Source organism: Curcuma longa, chromosome 6 (genome assembly GCF_044706935.1).
Source record: "Curcuma longa cultivar G26 ecotype Majalengka, Jawa Barat chromosome 6, ITB_CL_G26_1.1, whole genome shotgun sequence".
In the NCBI taxonomy this organism is placed as follows: domain Eukaryota; kingdom Viridiplantae; phylum Streptophyta; class Magnoliopsida; order Zingiberales; family Zingiberaceae; genus Curcuma; species Curcuma longa.
In genome coordinates this window covers 1862494-1879677 of record NC_133866.1, presented here as the reverse complement: position 1 = coordinate 1879677, position 17184 = coordinate 1862494, and the positions used below count along the sequence as shown (strand labels likewise).

General features: G+C 34.3%; 1 protein-coding gene across 4 annotated transcripts in view; it reads right to left on the bottom strand.

Annotated features, from left to right (window-relative positions):
* Positions 1–17184, bottom strand: part of LOC141830770 (uncharacterized) — a 64423-nt gene that overhangs the window by 14269 nt on the left and 32970 nt on the right. For all 4 annotated transcript variants that reach the window (XM_074718194.1, XM_074718195.1, XM_074718196.1 and 1 more), the window contains 5 exons: positions 1427–1554; positions 1036–1321; positions 735–961; positions 533–657; positions 301–418 (listed from right to left, as the gene is read on the bottom strand). In XM_074718194.1, the coding sequence (XP_074574295.1) occupies positions 301–418; positions 533–657; positions 735–961; positions 1036–1321; positions 1427–1554 (884 nt within the window). The remainder of the gene's footprint in view (positions 1–300; positions 419–532; positions 658–734; positions 962–1035; positions 1322–1426; positions 1555–17184) is intronic.

Here is a 17184-nt window from a genome sequence, read left to right as displayed (position 1 = left end):
TATGGCCAAGATTAGTTGAAACCCAATATTAGTGAACTTGATGATCTGTTTCATTACAAATGTATTAGAGACTAGAATGATCATTCTTAATTAACGTGTTTGTTCTTAATTAATAAATACTGGAGTACTTACTGGTATTTTAACCAAATAGCTAACATATACTAGCAACAGGATATCAGTTATCATAGTATTTTTGTTGACTTTTACAGAGATAGAATACATAGGCTATATAAAGCACTAGCTAATCATCTGAGTTTTTTGAATCAAGGGTTTAGAAGTTCATTGGTTGAGTAAACTTACCAAAGCAATGTTCCCATCATCAGAAAAACTCATGGTTTTGTCCATGTTTGTTTTGAAGCTCCAGCGGAGTATGGACATTAAAGAGGTTTCTGTTTTAATTTCCAGACCAGGCAAACACCTATCAGAGACATAAAATAAGTTAGGCTGAAAATCCAAGCCTTAAATGGCATGTTACTAGTTCAATCAAGATACCTATCAACGGTGAAAAAAAAACAATAAGCTGGTCTTTTACCTTATCTCAATAGTTCCAGTCTCATATAGGAGCACCAATCCAGACACCATATCATCTACCTTTAAAGTCATTGACCAACAAACTTTTTGTGATAGGTTCACCTTATAGGTAAAGTTGTTATTTCCCTAATGATTACATAATGTACTATTTCAGGTAATGAAACAAAACAAAAAAAAGAATATGCATATTTAAACCAGCAAACCTCCATCGCAGACTTCAGTGAATAGAAACAGATGGCATTTGTAAAACAAATTACAAGTAGTGGATCTTTTAACACTTCATAGTGGTCCAGAGCATCCTCCAAGTGATAACCTTGTTCTGTTTTCTCTGTCAACTCATTGTTTGCATTTTGAGAAGTTTCATCTGGCAGATTCTGGGAGCACTTCTCAAGATCAGCAGTGATTGATTCAGATAGTGTAACAGAGCCCTCTACATATATACAGAATCTATATGTTGTTAAACTATCTTCAGTACCTCAACTAATGCGTTGTCCAACTACTTACCTATTACATGGATGGAAACTGCAACGGATTCCTTATTTGGTTGAAGTAATCTGGAGCCTATAATAACCCCAGATCTGCTATCAATAATTGCAATTTGTGAATCCCTGGTGAAGGTGAGTATCACCTCTATAGAGTCTGCCAGAGAACAAGGTTGCTTTGAACTGATTTCTTGGAGAACATGTTGGGAAATAGTATGATTACTTGTGGAAATTACTGTTGACTTTGTTCCCAATGCACAATCTGTACAGAACAGTACAGCTAGTGATGCAATGTCAAGCACCATTACCTGAAATGTGGACAAAATGGCAAATACAAGATCATTAAAAATTGGAACTGTCTTCAGAAAAAAATCAAGCATAAGAAAATAGTGGGAAAGGGATGTAAATGATACCTGACCAGTATGAAATCCTACAACATAGTTGTTACTGGAATTGGATAACTGAATGGTTGTAATGGGTGAGTTTAAGATAGAAAAGGCAGCAAGGCAATGAAATCCCTGCGCGTGATGAACCATATGTACTGCATAAATTTAAGTAAAACATAATGTAAAGGCAAACAATATACCTGGTATGAATATGATGGTTAATTTGTTAGATAAAGAGGCATGTAAAAAAGGAAAATAGAAACTTCAGTTGACATTTTCCCATACATTTGGAATCATCTCACAGAGAAATACAAACACAGAACTGATTGCAATTCTAATATCCAAATACATGAATTCAAGAGTCTGCAAATTGCCAAATTGTTAAAAATTGCAGCCCGACATATCTGATGAGGAAACTGACTAATTAAATGTGAAATAAGTATGAACTCAAGTAGTCCAAAACAAGGTTTAAAATCTCGGCCCTTGCTGAGGTTTCGATTTCAAACTTGAACAATATTGTTTCGGTATCGTATCGTATCTTACCGATATAGTTTCGATATTTTTTAAATATAAAATATATTAACTAATTCTTTTAAATATGAGAAATAATATACTATATGAAAACGCAGCATGATACACTACACTACATAGATGTAGGACCCAGGTCTTGCTTTTTTTATAGTGTATCATGCTGCGTTTTCATATAGTGTATCATTTCTTTTTAAATATATATATATATAATGGGATAATTTTATTAGACTTTAATTACGTCTATTTAAATTATCTCAATCATAATAGTTGGAAGTTGATTGAAATTATTAATTTAATTAAACCTAAGTTTGTTGTTCCCTGTTCCGTGTGATTGCATCCCCACAGACGCCCGACGCCTGAGGCGTCGCGCGAGCCCGATGACGCCTCCGGAGATGTCGCGCGAGCCCGACGATGCCTCCGAAGACGTCGCGCGGCAACGGAGATCCCTCCAGACGAGTCACGAAAGCCCGATAGGGCCTCAGGGTGCACCGACATTGGAGGCTTGACTATGTCAGTTTCGGTCCGTGGACGGAATGAAAATTTTCACCCGTATCAGACAAAACGGCTCAAGATTTCATTCCTTGGTCCAAAATACTTGAGTTCAACCCAATTGTACATTAAAGTGACTCCACGCTAGTGGTTTTGGGAATCTTCCCCTCATAGGAAGCACTATTTGTTAGGGTGAGAAAACTCTCGAAGGGGGAAAGTCCCTCTCTCCCTATGACCCTTACCCACATTAGCAAGTGAACAACAGTGAGAAGTAAAAGAACTTGACTTACTGTTCGGGCAAGGAAGAATTCAAGTATTCCTTTGGGCAAGAAAGGATAGAATTTTTGGATTTCATTTTTGGGAAGTCATTTTGTCTAGTGGAGGGCATTCCCCTACCTAGATTCCTCCCCTTGCCTAATTATGTTGTTCACTAAGTAGGTACCCTGAAGATATTTACTATCATTGCATGCTCTTTTTCTCTAACAAAGAAAGAGCTATAAACAATGGGTGGACTGCTTTGGTGTATAGAATAAGAAATCTCATCTACCAATTATATTTGCATTATTGTTAACGTTAAAATCCAGTCCTATAGTCCAGCTCACTCCCATTTTTCGTATAATAAGACAAAAAGTCACTAGTCCCAATTGCTTGAAGTTGGCTATATAGGGTTTTATCCACCATTGAACTTTATATATTCCCATAAAATTATTTGCAGTGTTGATCAAAAAGTGGTGGGGCTAATATAAGACTTGATGTTTGCTTGGAAGCATAGATTCTACGTCATAACTAACTGTAGTATGTTTACTAGAAAAAATGACTAATGGTGACCTAACTGGCCCATAATGTAATTACAACTGCATATGGCATAGAACCACATGGGCAATGTTAATAGCACTAGGCAAAAGTTACTAGAACATGAGAAACTTATTTCTCCGATAATTAAATGTGGGACTAAACCTAGGTGTTACATAGGTTCCTTCAGTTTGACAAGCTACCATTTCAAAAACCTGATGAATGAAAGATCTAGTGCTTATGAAATTTAACCCAAATCAAACTAGATGAAACTAAACCAAATAACAATTTCATTTTCTCAATTTTTTCAATTTATTCTCGATTCAGTAATTTTCCAAAAAGATTGTATCCAGTTTGCTTACCCTTGTACACTATTTTAATCATGCATGTGCACACTACTTTTTATTTGTTTTTGAACTATTACGTGGAAAATGCAGGTAACATAGAGCAAGGATTAAAATTTTGGCCGATATCAAAATTTTGGTTCAGGACCAGAAAGATAAGATTTTGGTATCATCTCATGCGTATTGATACAGATTTGGTATTTTTCCCTTTTTAAATATTAGTGTATATTAATTAAAAAAGTATTTTTATTAATATTTGATTGTTATAAATGCTCAATTATGATTTTATATTTTCATATTCAATATTTTCTCTTGAGATATTTGATATCTATTAAATTTTGCAACAGTTATAGTAAGGTACAATTTCAAAATTTTATACTTTTATTATTGTTTCATGTAATAAAATAATCTTAATCACTTGAAGTTTGAAATAACTTGCATGTCATAAAGATGGTTTTTTTGGCTTCAAATTGTCACAAATTTAGAGATTTAATGATTATGGATATTGCTTATGTTATATTTATATAGATCTACAGTAAACTCAAATTCTCTCAACTTCAAATTCTTCTTGTAATTTAATGTACATTTTAATGCATATTTTGTATTTAAACAAAATTTAAAATTGTCAATCTGGTTTACAAATGTAGATGACATCAATTTTATATTACACGCTAAAGAGATGATAGTATGATAGTTTTGAATTATTAATATAATGCATATAGTATCTATATATGTAGAATATATTGTAAATATGGATAGTTTAATTTAGGCAGATCAAATTTTATTTATTTAGGCAGATCAGATTTTATTTGATTTGATTGTATTTCATTCCATAAATAAGTAGGGAAGAAGTGTATAAATAAGCAATGATCCTCATGTAAAGATTTAATATATCAAGAATTTGAGAAATTCTTCATTCCAATTCTTTATCTTTCTCTCGACAGAATTCTTTAAATTCTTTCTCTTTTTCTCGGCAGAATTCTTCATGGTATTAGAGCATTAATCTACCATTGAATCTATTCTATCACAAATGCTACTTCCGGCACAGTAAGTCATCAGTCATCTCTTTCTTCAAAGCATAGCAAACTCTCGATGACCACAGTCTTGTTCTCGCCCATTAGCTGCAACAAAAAAGAAATCAAAAGACATATCAACCCATAATGAAGGTTTTTTCCCTAATACCTTATATATAAATAGGTCTTTCAGATGATGGATTATTGAATAGGGCGCATCAGATCACATGACAGGTGATATATCCCTCTTTCATAATTATATTCCATGCCGAGACAATTCCCCTATTCGTGTGGGTCTATCGCAAAAATCATCAGTGTTGTTCCGTAATGATAACGCCAAAATATACTTGAAAATAGTCTTTCATGTTACTACATTAGACCACAGTTTATTATCCATAGGAAAGCTGACTCATAATTTAAAGTGTCTTACTAGATTTTCTCCTAAATTGTGTGAATTTCAAGATACGAAAATAGGGAAGACGATTAGCAATGTTAAATCATGCTCCAAACTCTACGTTATTCATTGGACTTCGCCTCACTGCAAAAATTTAGCTAGCTACCACTCTATCTCTTTCAACAATAAATATGCCGAAATCATGTTATGGCACTATCGTCTTGGTCATCCAAATTTTACGTATCTTGCAAAACTATTTCCAAACTTATTTCTTAATGAAGATGTCAGTTCCTTTCGGTGTGAGTTCTGTCAACTTTCTAAACATATATGAGTATCCTTTCCAAGCTTAAGTTACAAACCATCTACACCTATTCACTCATTCATAGTGACATTTGAGGACCGTCCTATATCAAAACTCTTATAGGAAATCGTTGATTTGTTTCATTTGTTGATGATCATACTCGCCTAACTTGGTTGTTTCTAATGAAAGATAAATCTACAGTGAATCATTGAACAGTTCTATACTATGATTCAAATCCAATTTCAGACATCTATTCAGACACTTAAAATCGACAATACCAAGGAATACTTTGCCTTGAATCTTGGCGCTTTTCTATTCTCAAAAGGCATCACACCTCAGTTTCTGCACTGACACTCAACAAAATGGGATTGCCAAATGCAAGAACAGGCATCTTCTCAAGGTAGCTTGCTCACTCATGTTCTCTTCCAATGTACTAAAAAAATTTTGGGGTGATGTCATCTTCACAACCACCTATCTCGTCAATCGAATGCCCTCTCGAGTTCTCAATCTCTATAGTCTGGTTTAACTTCTCGTCAAATCATACTCTCACACCAAGGAAATCTCTCAAAACATTCCTGCAAAAGTATTTGATTGTACATCATTTGTTTACATCCACCATCACAATCGTGGTAAACTTGATCCAAGATCCACCAAATCTATTTTTCTCAACTACTCACCATTCCAAAAAGGATACAAATGATACTCACATGTCACCAAGAAAACCTACAACACGTGGATGTCACTTTCTTTGAACAATAGTCATACTACTCTAGTTCTGATATTCAGGAGGAGAATATGAGCGAATATCATCATCCATTACATTGTTTCCGACTAGACCCCGACATCATTCATCCTCTATCCAACCCCCTTATGTCACATCCCATTCCTGCATCTCCTCCTTCCACAATGAAGCAATTTCGTATATACACAAGACAAAAGACAACAATAGTTCAAGAGTTAGAATCGGATCCAACTCCCACAGACATTCACTTAGGTACAATATCCAATCATAAATCTACTTCACTTGTGGATAATAACCTTGACATTCTAATTGTTGTAAGGGAGTTAGATCCTGCACGATTCATCCCATCTCCAATTTTATTTCTTATGAAGGACTACCCCCAAATTATTGGGCATGTATTGCCGCCTTTGATAATATTCAGGTTCCAACCCCCATTGATGAAGCTCTCAAACACCTTGAATGGAGAAAAGTTGTTAAGTAAACGCCTTACAAAAGAATGGTACATGGTTTGTTTATAAACTACCAAAGGGAAAGAAAGCAATTGGATGTAAATGGATTTTTAAAGTCAAACACAAAGTTGATGGTACAGTTGAAAGACTAAAAGCAGGTCTTGTAGCCAAAGGATTCTCACAATCCTATGGCATTGATTACCAAGAAATCTTTGTTCCAGTGGCCAAGCTTAACACTATCAGAACCTTATTCTCTTTGGTTGCAAACAAGGATTGACATTTACACCAACTGGATGTCAAAAACGCCTTTCTAAATGGTGACGAAAAAGAAATTTATATGGAAATTTCCCCCGGCCTTGACACCCATAACAAGGTATGCAAGTTTCACAAGTCATTATATGGTCTTAAGCAATCTCCCAGGGCATGGTTTGACAAGTTAGCTACTTCTGTGACAAAGCATAGATGCACTCAGTGTCAAGCAGATCACACCTTATTTGTGAAAATCTCTCCTGAAAGGTAGATCACTATTCTTATTGTCTATGTCGATGATATCATCATCACCAATGGTAGAGAAAGAAATCACAAATCTAAAGAGACTCCTCACTGGGGAATTTGACATAAAAGATCTCAAGAATCCAAAATTCTTCCTTGGCATGGAACTGGCTTGACATAAATATGGAATATTCTTATCACAGCGGAAATACATGTTGTACCTACTAAAAGAAACATGCATACTTGGGGGGTGTAAGCTTGTGGATACTTCGATAAATGCTTCCAACAAAATTGGTTCTGGAAAGGACTATGCACCAGTAGACAGGGGGAGATATCAACGACTTGTAGGATGCCTCATCTATCTATCCCACACAAGACCTAATATCGGGTTTCCCGTCAGTGTGAATAATAGTCTTACAAAACATGAACGTTGTCTACAGAATCTTGAGATACCTCAAGAGTACTCCAGGCAAAGGGTTACTATTTCGAAAAAATAAAGATCGAGATATATATGTGTACTCAGATGCAGACTGGGCTAGGAATCTTACAGATAGATGATCGACCTTGGGCTACCGTACGTATGTCTAGGGTAATTTGATAACATGGAGAAGTAAAAAAGCAATCTATGGTTGCAAGAAGCAGTGTTGAAACAAAATTTAAAGCTCTTGCACTTGAAATTTATGAAGGTATATGGATTAGCAGAATCCTAAAAGAAATTGGAATAATCACAGATGAAGCTGCTAATCTACAATGTGATAATTTAGCAGCCATCAACATTGCAAAGAATCCTGTTCACCATGATAGAACGAAATACAGAAATTGACACATTTTATTTCAGAAAGCGTGGCAAAAAGGATCTGTGGAACTCACATATATTCCTTCACGACATCAAATCGCAAATATACTTACAAAAGCTCTCCCAAGGATCAACTTCGAAAAACTATGTGACAAGTTGGGCATGTCCAATATGTACAACCCAACTTAACGGGAGTGTAGAATATATTGTAAATATGGATACTTAAATTTAGGCAGAACATATTTAATTGTATTTCATTCCATAAATAAGTATGGAAGAAGAATATAAATAAGTAATGATCCTCATGTACAGATTTAATATATCAAGAATTTGAGAAATTTTTCATTCTAGTTCTTTTTTCTCTCAGCAGAATTCTTTAAGTTCTTTCTCTTTATCTCGGTAGAATTCTTCAGTATATATAGTAATTCTTAGATAAATATGTGTTTACTCTCTATATTTTTATTTTAAAAAATACTTTCTATATTGACTTTATATAACTTTTCAACTATTGAATAACTTAAGATTATTAGACAAAAGCAAATAAATATATTTCTCTTTAATGAAAATCAATATATCATTAACTTAAATTAAAATTGATACATCATAAACTGCTACTTTACTAATACCAAAAGGTATTGTGAATCGGATGAAAACATTAGTTCTTGCAAAATCCTCATTAGATCAACCCCACTGTTTTTCAACACTCAAATCAAATAATTATCCCATGACATGTAATATTAATATTGGTCCATTAGCATGTCTCGATTCACTACTGAAAGTTGGACTTAAACTGGCACCACTAGAATCAAAATTGTTATATGCCCACGATAAGGATAAACATATGCCCCCGAGTTAAAACTATTTTTAAATATATTAATAAGGTGATTTTTTAAAAATTTAATTTAATCATTAAAATTATAATTTGAGAATTTATTTAAAATCAAATTTATTTAAAATATTCAAAGTAATATATTTTAAAAAACAAATTAGCGAATCAAAAATTTTAAAATTATTTCAAAATTTTAAAATATTTTTTAAAATTTAAATTTTTTAGAAAAACAAAATTAATTTAAGGTTTGATTGATTCGAATTTGAATTAATTCAAAATACAAGTTTAAAATTTTTAATTCAAATATTTTTTAATTTTTTTACAAACATATTTACATTTTTTTATTTGATATAAAATAATAACAAAATTATAAATTTATATCATAATTATATTAATTAATTATCAGTATAGTTAATTAATTATTAATTTATATAGTATATATATTCATATAGTTATAGTATAACTGATCAAAAATTTCAAATTTATTTACTAATTTTTAAAATTATTTCAAATTTTATTTTTTTAAATGTTAAAATTATTTGTTATAAAATTTGAATTTTTTTTAAAAATAAAAATTATTTTTTGAAAAATTAAAATTAATTTAAGGTTTAATTGATTCCAAATTGAATAAATTATAATACGAGTTTAAATTTTTTAATTCAAATATTTTTTATTTTTTACTTTAACTTATTTATATATTTTTATTTGATAAAAAAACAATAACCAAAATATAAATTTATATAAAATAATTATTAATTATCAGTTTAGTTAATTAATTATTAACTTATATAATATATATTTGTGTAGTTACAATTTAATATATATATGTATATTTTTATTACCATCCATATAAGATATAATAAATATATATAATTTATTTATATACTGTTACAAATGTATAAAGAGTTTATAACACTATTAATTACTCGTTTATATAGCGGATATATATCTTATAACATTTTGTAAGAGTAATATATTTATAACACTATTATAAATTAATGATTTTAATTTAAAATTTTCAAATAAAACTGTTATATTAAAAAAAATTCCTAGAATCCGTAATCTCTTTTCTCCTCCAAAATTTCCCTTGTGATTCTTCCTCGAGCATTGCCGGTTGCAATTTGGCCGACAGTCGTGATTTTATAGATGACCATAAACAATTGCTGACTAGTCGACCATCTCTCCTCTCCTCTCCTCTCCTCTCCTCTCCTCTCCTTTAAGACTCCAAATAGCAAATACATCAAAATCTTACCTGTTCGACGAGTTGTCACTTGCCCTTGCTGCTACTAATTTTTGATTGATGTATGTTGCTACCATGTAAGTTTTAGAGCATTTATAGCATGCCCTTTTGATTTCCCATAATCAATATAAGTTTCCCATGTTTGACAGAAGGAATCAAATTGATTCCTTCTGTCATGCTCTATGTCGGTAGTAGGCACGTGAGGATGCACACAAACATAGGATTCTTACATAACTGTCGACACATCCATTGCGGAAGGGTATCGATCCCGTGCTAAAACGATAAAAACCGCCCATTGCGGGCAGCATGGGTTGTCACCCAATTCACATAGAGATTATATGCATATATTTATAAGTGATTAAAGGAAGCCATGGATTTCTTCCAATTTTTTGAACTGCTACAAATTAGGATTTCTTAATAGGATTAGCATCTTTTTTTTGCAATTCCCTTAAGAGGAGGCCACGAGATAATGACACAACACCACTCCCTACTTCCACCCTTACCTCTCAGTTTACCAATATGGAAACCTAAAGTCTTTCCTTCGTTCCTTCCATCCTCATTTATCCCATCTTCATTTTCCACCCCTTTCCCATTTTTTATTTTATCTTTTTCAAACATCTACTTCATATGGAGTTCGACAACACACTACACCACACGATAGAAGTTTTTTGCTGTTGAACTTCTCCCTTCACCTCTTCCCTACAAAATTTGCCAAGTTCTAATAAACCAACATAGGCAAGAAGCGCAACCTATTTTTAAAAAAAGGAGTAAGAATTGTTTAAAAAGAGTAATAGAAAACAAAATGAATACACGTTGTAAAATATTATGAGATATCTTACTTTATTTCCAATTGTGCCCGAACCATGCTCTGGGAAGGCTTTGCTAAGGCCATATAAAGATTTTCGCAGGCGACATACAAGATCAGAAGACTCCCCCTGAGCAACAAAACACGGAGGTTGCTCCATGTTCTCAACTCTCCATGCAAGGAACATTGGGATAAGCTCACGCATTATCCGATATATCAGAGGTGCTCCAGGAAAAGGTCTTTTATACGGAGACAAAGGACATACTTGAGTCGTAGGTTATTCTGATGCAGATTGGGCAGGATCTCCCATTGATAGGAAATCTACTTCTGGTTTTTGTATATTTATCGAAGATAACCTTATTTCTTGGAAAAGCAAAAAGTAGAATGTTGTGTCTGCTGTCGCGCGGTGAAGGTGCTCAGGATCACGTCGAAAAATCGGGCGAAGATGAGATGGCGTGCGTGCGGAAGGAACACCGCCGGTTGCTGTGGCGCGATGAAGGAGCGGCTGCTGTCGCGCGGTGAAGGAGATCAGGCAGGCGGCTATCTCGTGCTAGCTGCTGCCGCGATGAAGGGCGAAGGAGATCGGGCGAGCTGCTGTCGCGAGCGGGAGGAATCACGCGTTGCTTCTCCTTCTACGCGTCTCGCTGTTGCTGCGGAAGGCGGTGGGAGTCGCTGTTTCCTCGTGCCCAAAGGCGAGAGAAAAGACGAGACAGAGGTTCGTGGTGGAGGCGGGATCGTGGCTGATTCCGGTTCCTCTGCTCACGAGAGACGCACGCGAGGAACACGCGTGGCGGCGGCGAACAGAGAGAAAGAAAGAGATAAATCGTGGTTAGGCGGATAAACCTAAACCTAAGGCTCTGATACCATGTAAAATATTATGAGATATCTTACTTTATTTCCAGGGATAAACCCCTATTTATACATGAATATAGGGACCTATTCTAGGAGAATTATTCTATAAAGGAAAAACAGAATATCTAATAGAATATTTATTCCTAAATATTCTAACACACGTGAAGAAAAAAAGTCAATATCTTTAAAATAGAGAGACAAAAGAGAAATATGATTTTTTTTCTAGTTTCTCTCTCCCATCTGTCTCATTTTTGACACTTTTAGTTTCTATCTCATTTGTTCATGATTTAGATAAGATATTTTTAAAGTTAGGATTTATAAAATATAGCCAATGTCAGTCCCAAGCCTGGATGAAAAAGGGCAAGAGTTACGCGTTAAGTTATCAGTTACGTGGACTTTCAAGTAAATATTCTATGAATATATCCATCAAACTATTGTGCTAATGCTAGATTATTCTCCGGAAGGAACGCATTGCAAGATCCGATTGTAATGCCTCGACAAAAGACTTCTATATCTCCATAAGAACTGGTGTAACATTAAATATGCAAAAGTTCGCGTTGCAGGATCCTACTGTAACTTATCGGCAAGAGCCGATATATCTCAATGTGAACTTGAGAGTAATGTTAAACAAGGATTGAAATCTCGAGTTGTTTCGTTTGATACCAACGAATATTTTCGTTTGATACCAACGAAAATTTTCGTTCCACCAGCGAACAGGCACCGACATCGGCACGAGTGTTTCGACTGAGATATCGTCCGAAGGCGTCACCCAAGTCCAGTAATGCCTCCGAAGGCGTCGCGTGGTCGTGCGTGCCCCGGTTGCGCGTGCCCAATTGTGGTTGCAGAATTGGTTTATTTTGTAAAACTTAAATTTTAATAATCAACTCCTAACTATAATTGGGATAATTAAAATAGACTTAATTAAAGTCTCACAAAATTATCCTATTATGTTTTTAAAAAATATTTTATTTTATTTTATTTTTTTAAATATTTAGATTAACTTTTTTATTTTTAGTTAATATATTTTATATTTTAAAAATATCAAAATTATACTGGCACGGTATGATACGATACTGAAACCAAGGTTTAAAATATCGAGCCGTGCCGGAGTTTCGGTCCTGGACCGGAACGATACAGTTTCGGTACCGTCTCGTACCGTGCCGGTATAGTTTCGGTATTTTTAAAATATAAAATATATTAATTAAAATAAAAAATTTAATCTAAATATTTAAAAATAAAAAATAAAATTTTTTGATAATTTTATAGGTTTTAATAGGGCCTAATAAAATTTTTTGATAATTTTATAGATTTTAATAGGGTCTATTTAAATTATCCCGAATTATAACTTTGAACTATAGCTAGGAGTTGATTATTAAAATCTAATTAATACCTAAGTTTAAAAAAAAAAACTCGCGATCGCGCGATCGCGGCACGCGGAAGCGGACGCGCGGACTGTCGCGGGGCCCCGGCGGCATCGCCGGCTCCGGGCGACACCTCCGGCGGCGTCGCCGGCCCCGGGCGGCGCCTCCGGTGGCGTCGCCGGCCCCGGGCGGCGCCTCCGCGGCGAGGCCTCGCGACGCCTCGCGACGCCTCAGGAACGTCGCCGAGGCTGCGCGACGCAGCCGGAGGTTCCGCCCGGAGCCGGCGACGCCGCCGGAGATGCCGCCCGGCCGGAATTCATGTGCCGGCGCTGTGCCGGTGCCGGTGCCGCGTCGAAACGAGATTTTTCGTGCGTATCGGGCGATACGGCACGAAATTTCAAACCTTGACTGAAACTGTATCATTCCGGTCTAGAACCGAAACCTCGGCACGACTCGATATTTTAAACCTTGGTGTTAAATATATAAGAGTTCTCACACTATAGGTTGGCTAAAAATAAATATTACAGGAAAACTAACTGTCCAAGATTTAGAACATGAAATTCAAGAATGCTCACTAGTAAAGTCATGGAGATAGTAGATATGATGATTAAATGAAGAATTAATATTCTAAATGTACAAGAGACAAAACAGATAAGAGAGAAGGTAAAAATGATAGAGGATTCAAATTTTAAGTTATGATACACAAGGAGTAAAATTAGAAATAGAGTAGGTATTGTTGTAGATTGTTCACTAAAGGATGAATAAGATTATAGCTCTCAAGGTAGTGATAGCAAAAGAAACTATTAATGTAATTAGTATATATGCACCTCACATAGATTAGATAAAAATATCAAATCTAGGTTTTAAGACGACCTAGATAAGGTATTACAAAATATTCCGCTAAACGAAATGATTTTAATAGGAGAAGATCTAAATAGGCATGTCGTAGTGAAAAATGAAGAGTTTGATAGGGTGCAGGAGGGTTATGGATTTAGAATAAAAAATGAAAAAGGGAAAGCTATATTGTATTTTATGATAACATATGACCTTATACTAGCAAATACGTTTTTCAAGAAAAAAGAACACTTTGTCACATTTAAAAATGAGAATAATAAATCACAAATTGACTTTCTTATAATTAAGAAGAATGATAGATTTGTAAAGATTGTAAAGTCATCCTTGAAGAAACTTATCCAACATATGTTAGTAGTGTTATATATACGCCTCAAATATAATATCAATAAAAGGCAAATGTGCATGACTCCTAAAATTAAATAATGAAAGTTAAAGAATGGAAAATAAAACATGTTTAAGAAGAGCGTAGGAGAATAAGTATTAGGAGAAATACATGATGACTCGAATATGACATGAGTTTTCTGACTATTCACCCTACTTGACTCACTAATCAGGCGGATCAATGCTTAGCGGAAGAAGACAAGGCGCAACTCATCACGTCAGTACTTCAGGGGGTCGAGTGCTTCTAGCTATCTATTCTACCGATACCTCAGGGCATCATCGATTGCATTTATAGTATATATCGTTCTTTCATGTGGACGTCCAAGCACCCCCCGATGTCTTGGATAAATATATGTCGGCCAAAGGACGAGGGAGGCCTAGGATTCAAAGGACTTACGGACGTGGAACTTGGCTCTCCTGGCCAAGGTTTTATGGCGGATTCAGGAGGACGTACTTTAGATCAAATGGGTTCTTCACACCTACTTGAGTCATAGAGATCTTTGGACATGACAAGCATTTACTGCAGATGTTGGTACTGTGGAGACTTCCCACAAGAGATAGATAGTATTATCAAGAGGATCGACTGTGCACTTTTTGTAGACAGACGCTTGAGACACAGGAGCATTTGTTCTTCCAATGCTCCCTATTGTAGAGCTATGGCGGAGGATTCGAGGTTGGCTTCAAATGCACCCGAAGATGTCTTCATATTGTTGGACACTTGGAGTTTTTGGTCAGCATTACCGTAGGAGCAAGACGTTGACAAAGGCCCATAACTTAGCCTTGTCATCAATGATATACTATGTATGGAGGGCACGTAACCGTAGTTTTTTTTGTGAGGAACAATTAGATGTTCAGAGAATATACAGGAGTGTGCAGTTTCATATATATATATATATAGGTCTTTAGGCGTTTACTCAAATCTGGTAGTTTATCAAACATAACCCCTAAAGCCTCATTTTATACATGGTATACAACTTCTACTTATCCAAAAATGAAATAGTAATCAAGAGTGTATTCGGTGAGTCAACGGGTCTTGCACCACCAAGTAAAGAATCTTGGTGGTGGAATGAGAAAGTACAGGAGAAAGTGAAAGGAAAACGAACAACCTATAAAGTATTATATACTTATAAAAACGAGGAAAACTTTAAAAGTATACAATAGTCAAGAAAGCAGTGAATGAAACAAAAAAATGAAACCTAAAGTGAACGCTTGTATCAAAAAATTGGATACAAAAGAGAAAAAAGTACAACAAAAATTAAATGGGATGCAAAATAGAAAAATAGTTAGACCTGATGATATTTCGATAGAAATATAAAATGACTTACAAAATCATTCAATTTGGTATTGAAACGAAAAAAATGTTTAATCGAGGGTAAATACTCTAATTTCCTTAAATAAGAACAAAGGAGATGTACAAATTATGCAAATTATAGGGGTATTAAACTAACGAGTCATACCATGAAACTTTGAGAAAGAATAATAAAAAAAGACTAAGGTAGGAGACTACAGTGACTGAAAATCAATTTGGATTTATGCTTAGAAAGTTGACAACAGAAGCAAGTAATTGAAAAGTATCGGGAACAGATGCAAGACTTACATATGATATTCATTAACTTAGAAAAAACTTACGATAAAGTCCCAAGGGAAATTATACAGAGAATTTTAAAAAAGAGAAGTGTTAATATAACATATATTGAACTAATTAAGGATATGTATGAGGATGTGACAAGAGTGAACACTTCAAGCGGATTAACCGAAATATTTTCCATAAGTATTTGAAAAGTATCGAGAACAGAAGCAAGACTTACATATGATATTCATTAACTTAAAAAAACTTACAATAAAGTCCCAAGGGAAATTATACGAAGAATTTTAAAAAAGAGAGGTGTTAATATAACATATATTGAACTAATTAAGGATATGTATGAGGATGTGACGAGAGTGAAGACTTCAAACAGATTAACTGAAACGTTTTCCATAAGAATAAATTTACATCAAAGATCAACTCTAAGCCCCTATCTTTTTACATTAATCATAGACGAATTCACTGGACACATTTAAAATACGATACTGTCGTATTTGTTGTTTGCAGATGATATTATTTTGGTAATTGAAACACGTTAAGCAGTAAATGCTAAACTCGAATCATGGCAGAAAATACTATAAGTAAAAAATTTTAGGCTTAGTAAAGTAAAGACAGAATATATAAAATTTAAATTTAGTAATATTAGATATAATGAGACAATTGTTGAGATAAAAGATGATGAGTTATCTATAATTGAGAGCTTTAAGTATTTAAAATCATTTTTACAAAAGGATGAAGGAATTAAGAGAGATGTCTTATATATAATACAAGTAGGATAGCTGAAATAGAGGAGAGTATTAGGTGTTTTTTGTGATCGTAAAGTACCTCTAACACTAAAAAAAAAATTTTACAAAACGACGGTTAGATCTACTATGTTATATAGAATTGAATATTAGGCTATAACTTGAGCGCATGTGCAGAAGATGAAAGTTGCAGAGATGAGGATATTAAGGTGGATGTGCGAACATACAAAGATAGACAAGATAAGAAATAAAAACATTAAAGAAAAAGTCAAGGTTGCATCTATTGGCGGAAAACTCTAAGAGGCACGTTTAAGATGATACGGGCATATCTGTAAACGACCAATAGATGCTCCAGTTAGGTAATGTGAAACTATGACAAATGTACACATCAAAAGAGGAAGACTTAAAAAAACTTGATTAACAACAACAAAATAAGATAAAATTTATTTAAATATAAATGATGATATAGTAGAGGATAGAGTTCAATAATATAGAAGGATTCATATAGTCAGCTCTACCTAGTGGGATAAGACTTGGTTGTTGTTTTGGTTGTTATAGGATTTAAAAAGCATATGAAGTTGACCACTGCCATTGGCTAAGACCATCTTATCTACATTCTTATAGAACCTTAGTGAGTCAGACCTCAAAGCTATAGATCTTCAAGAGTCTCAGAGTTCACTGTGCATCTTTTCCTTGCTTTTATTTTCATGTTTCTAACCTCTTGTTCTTTTTAGAAAGATGAAGTCTGGCTTGATGGATTACAAGGAGTTATGGAGGAATGCTCAAGGGAA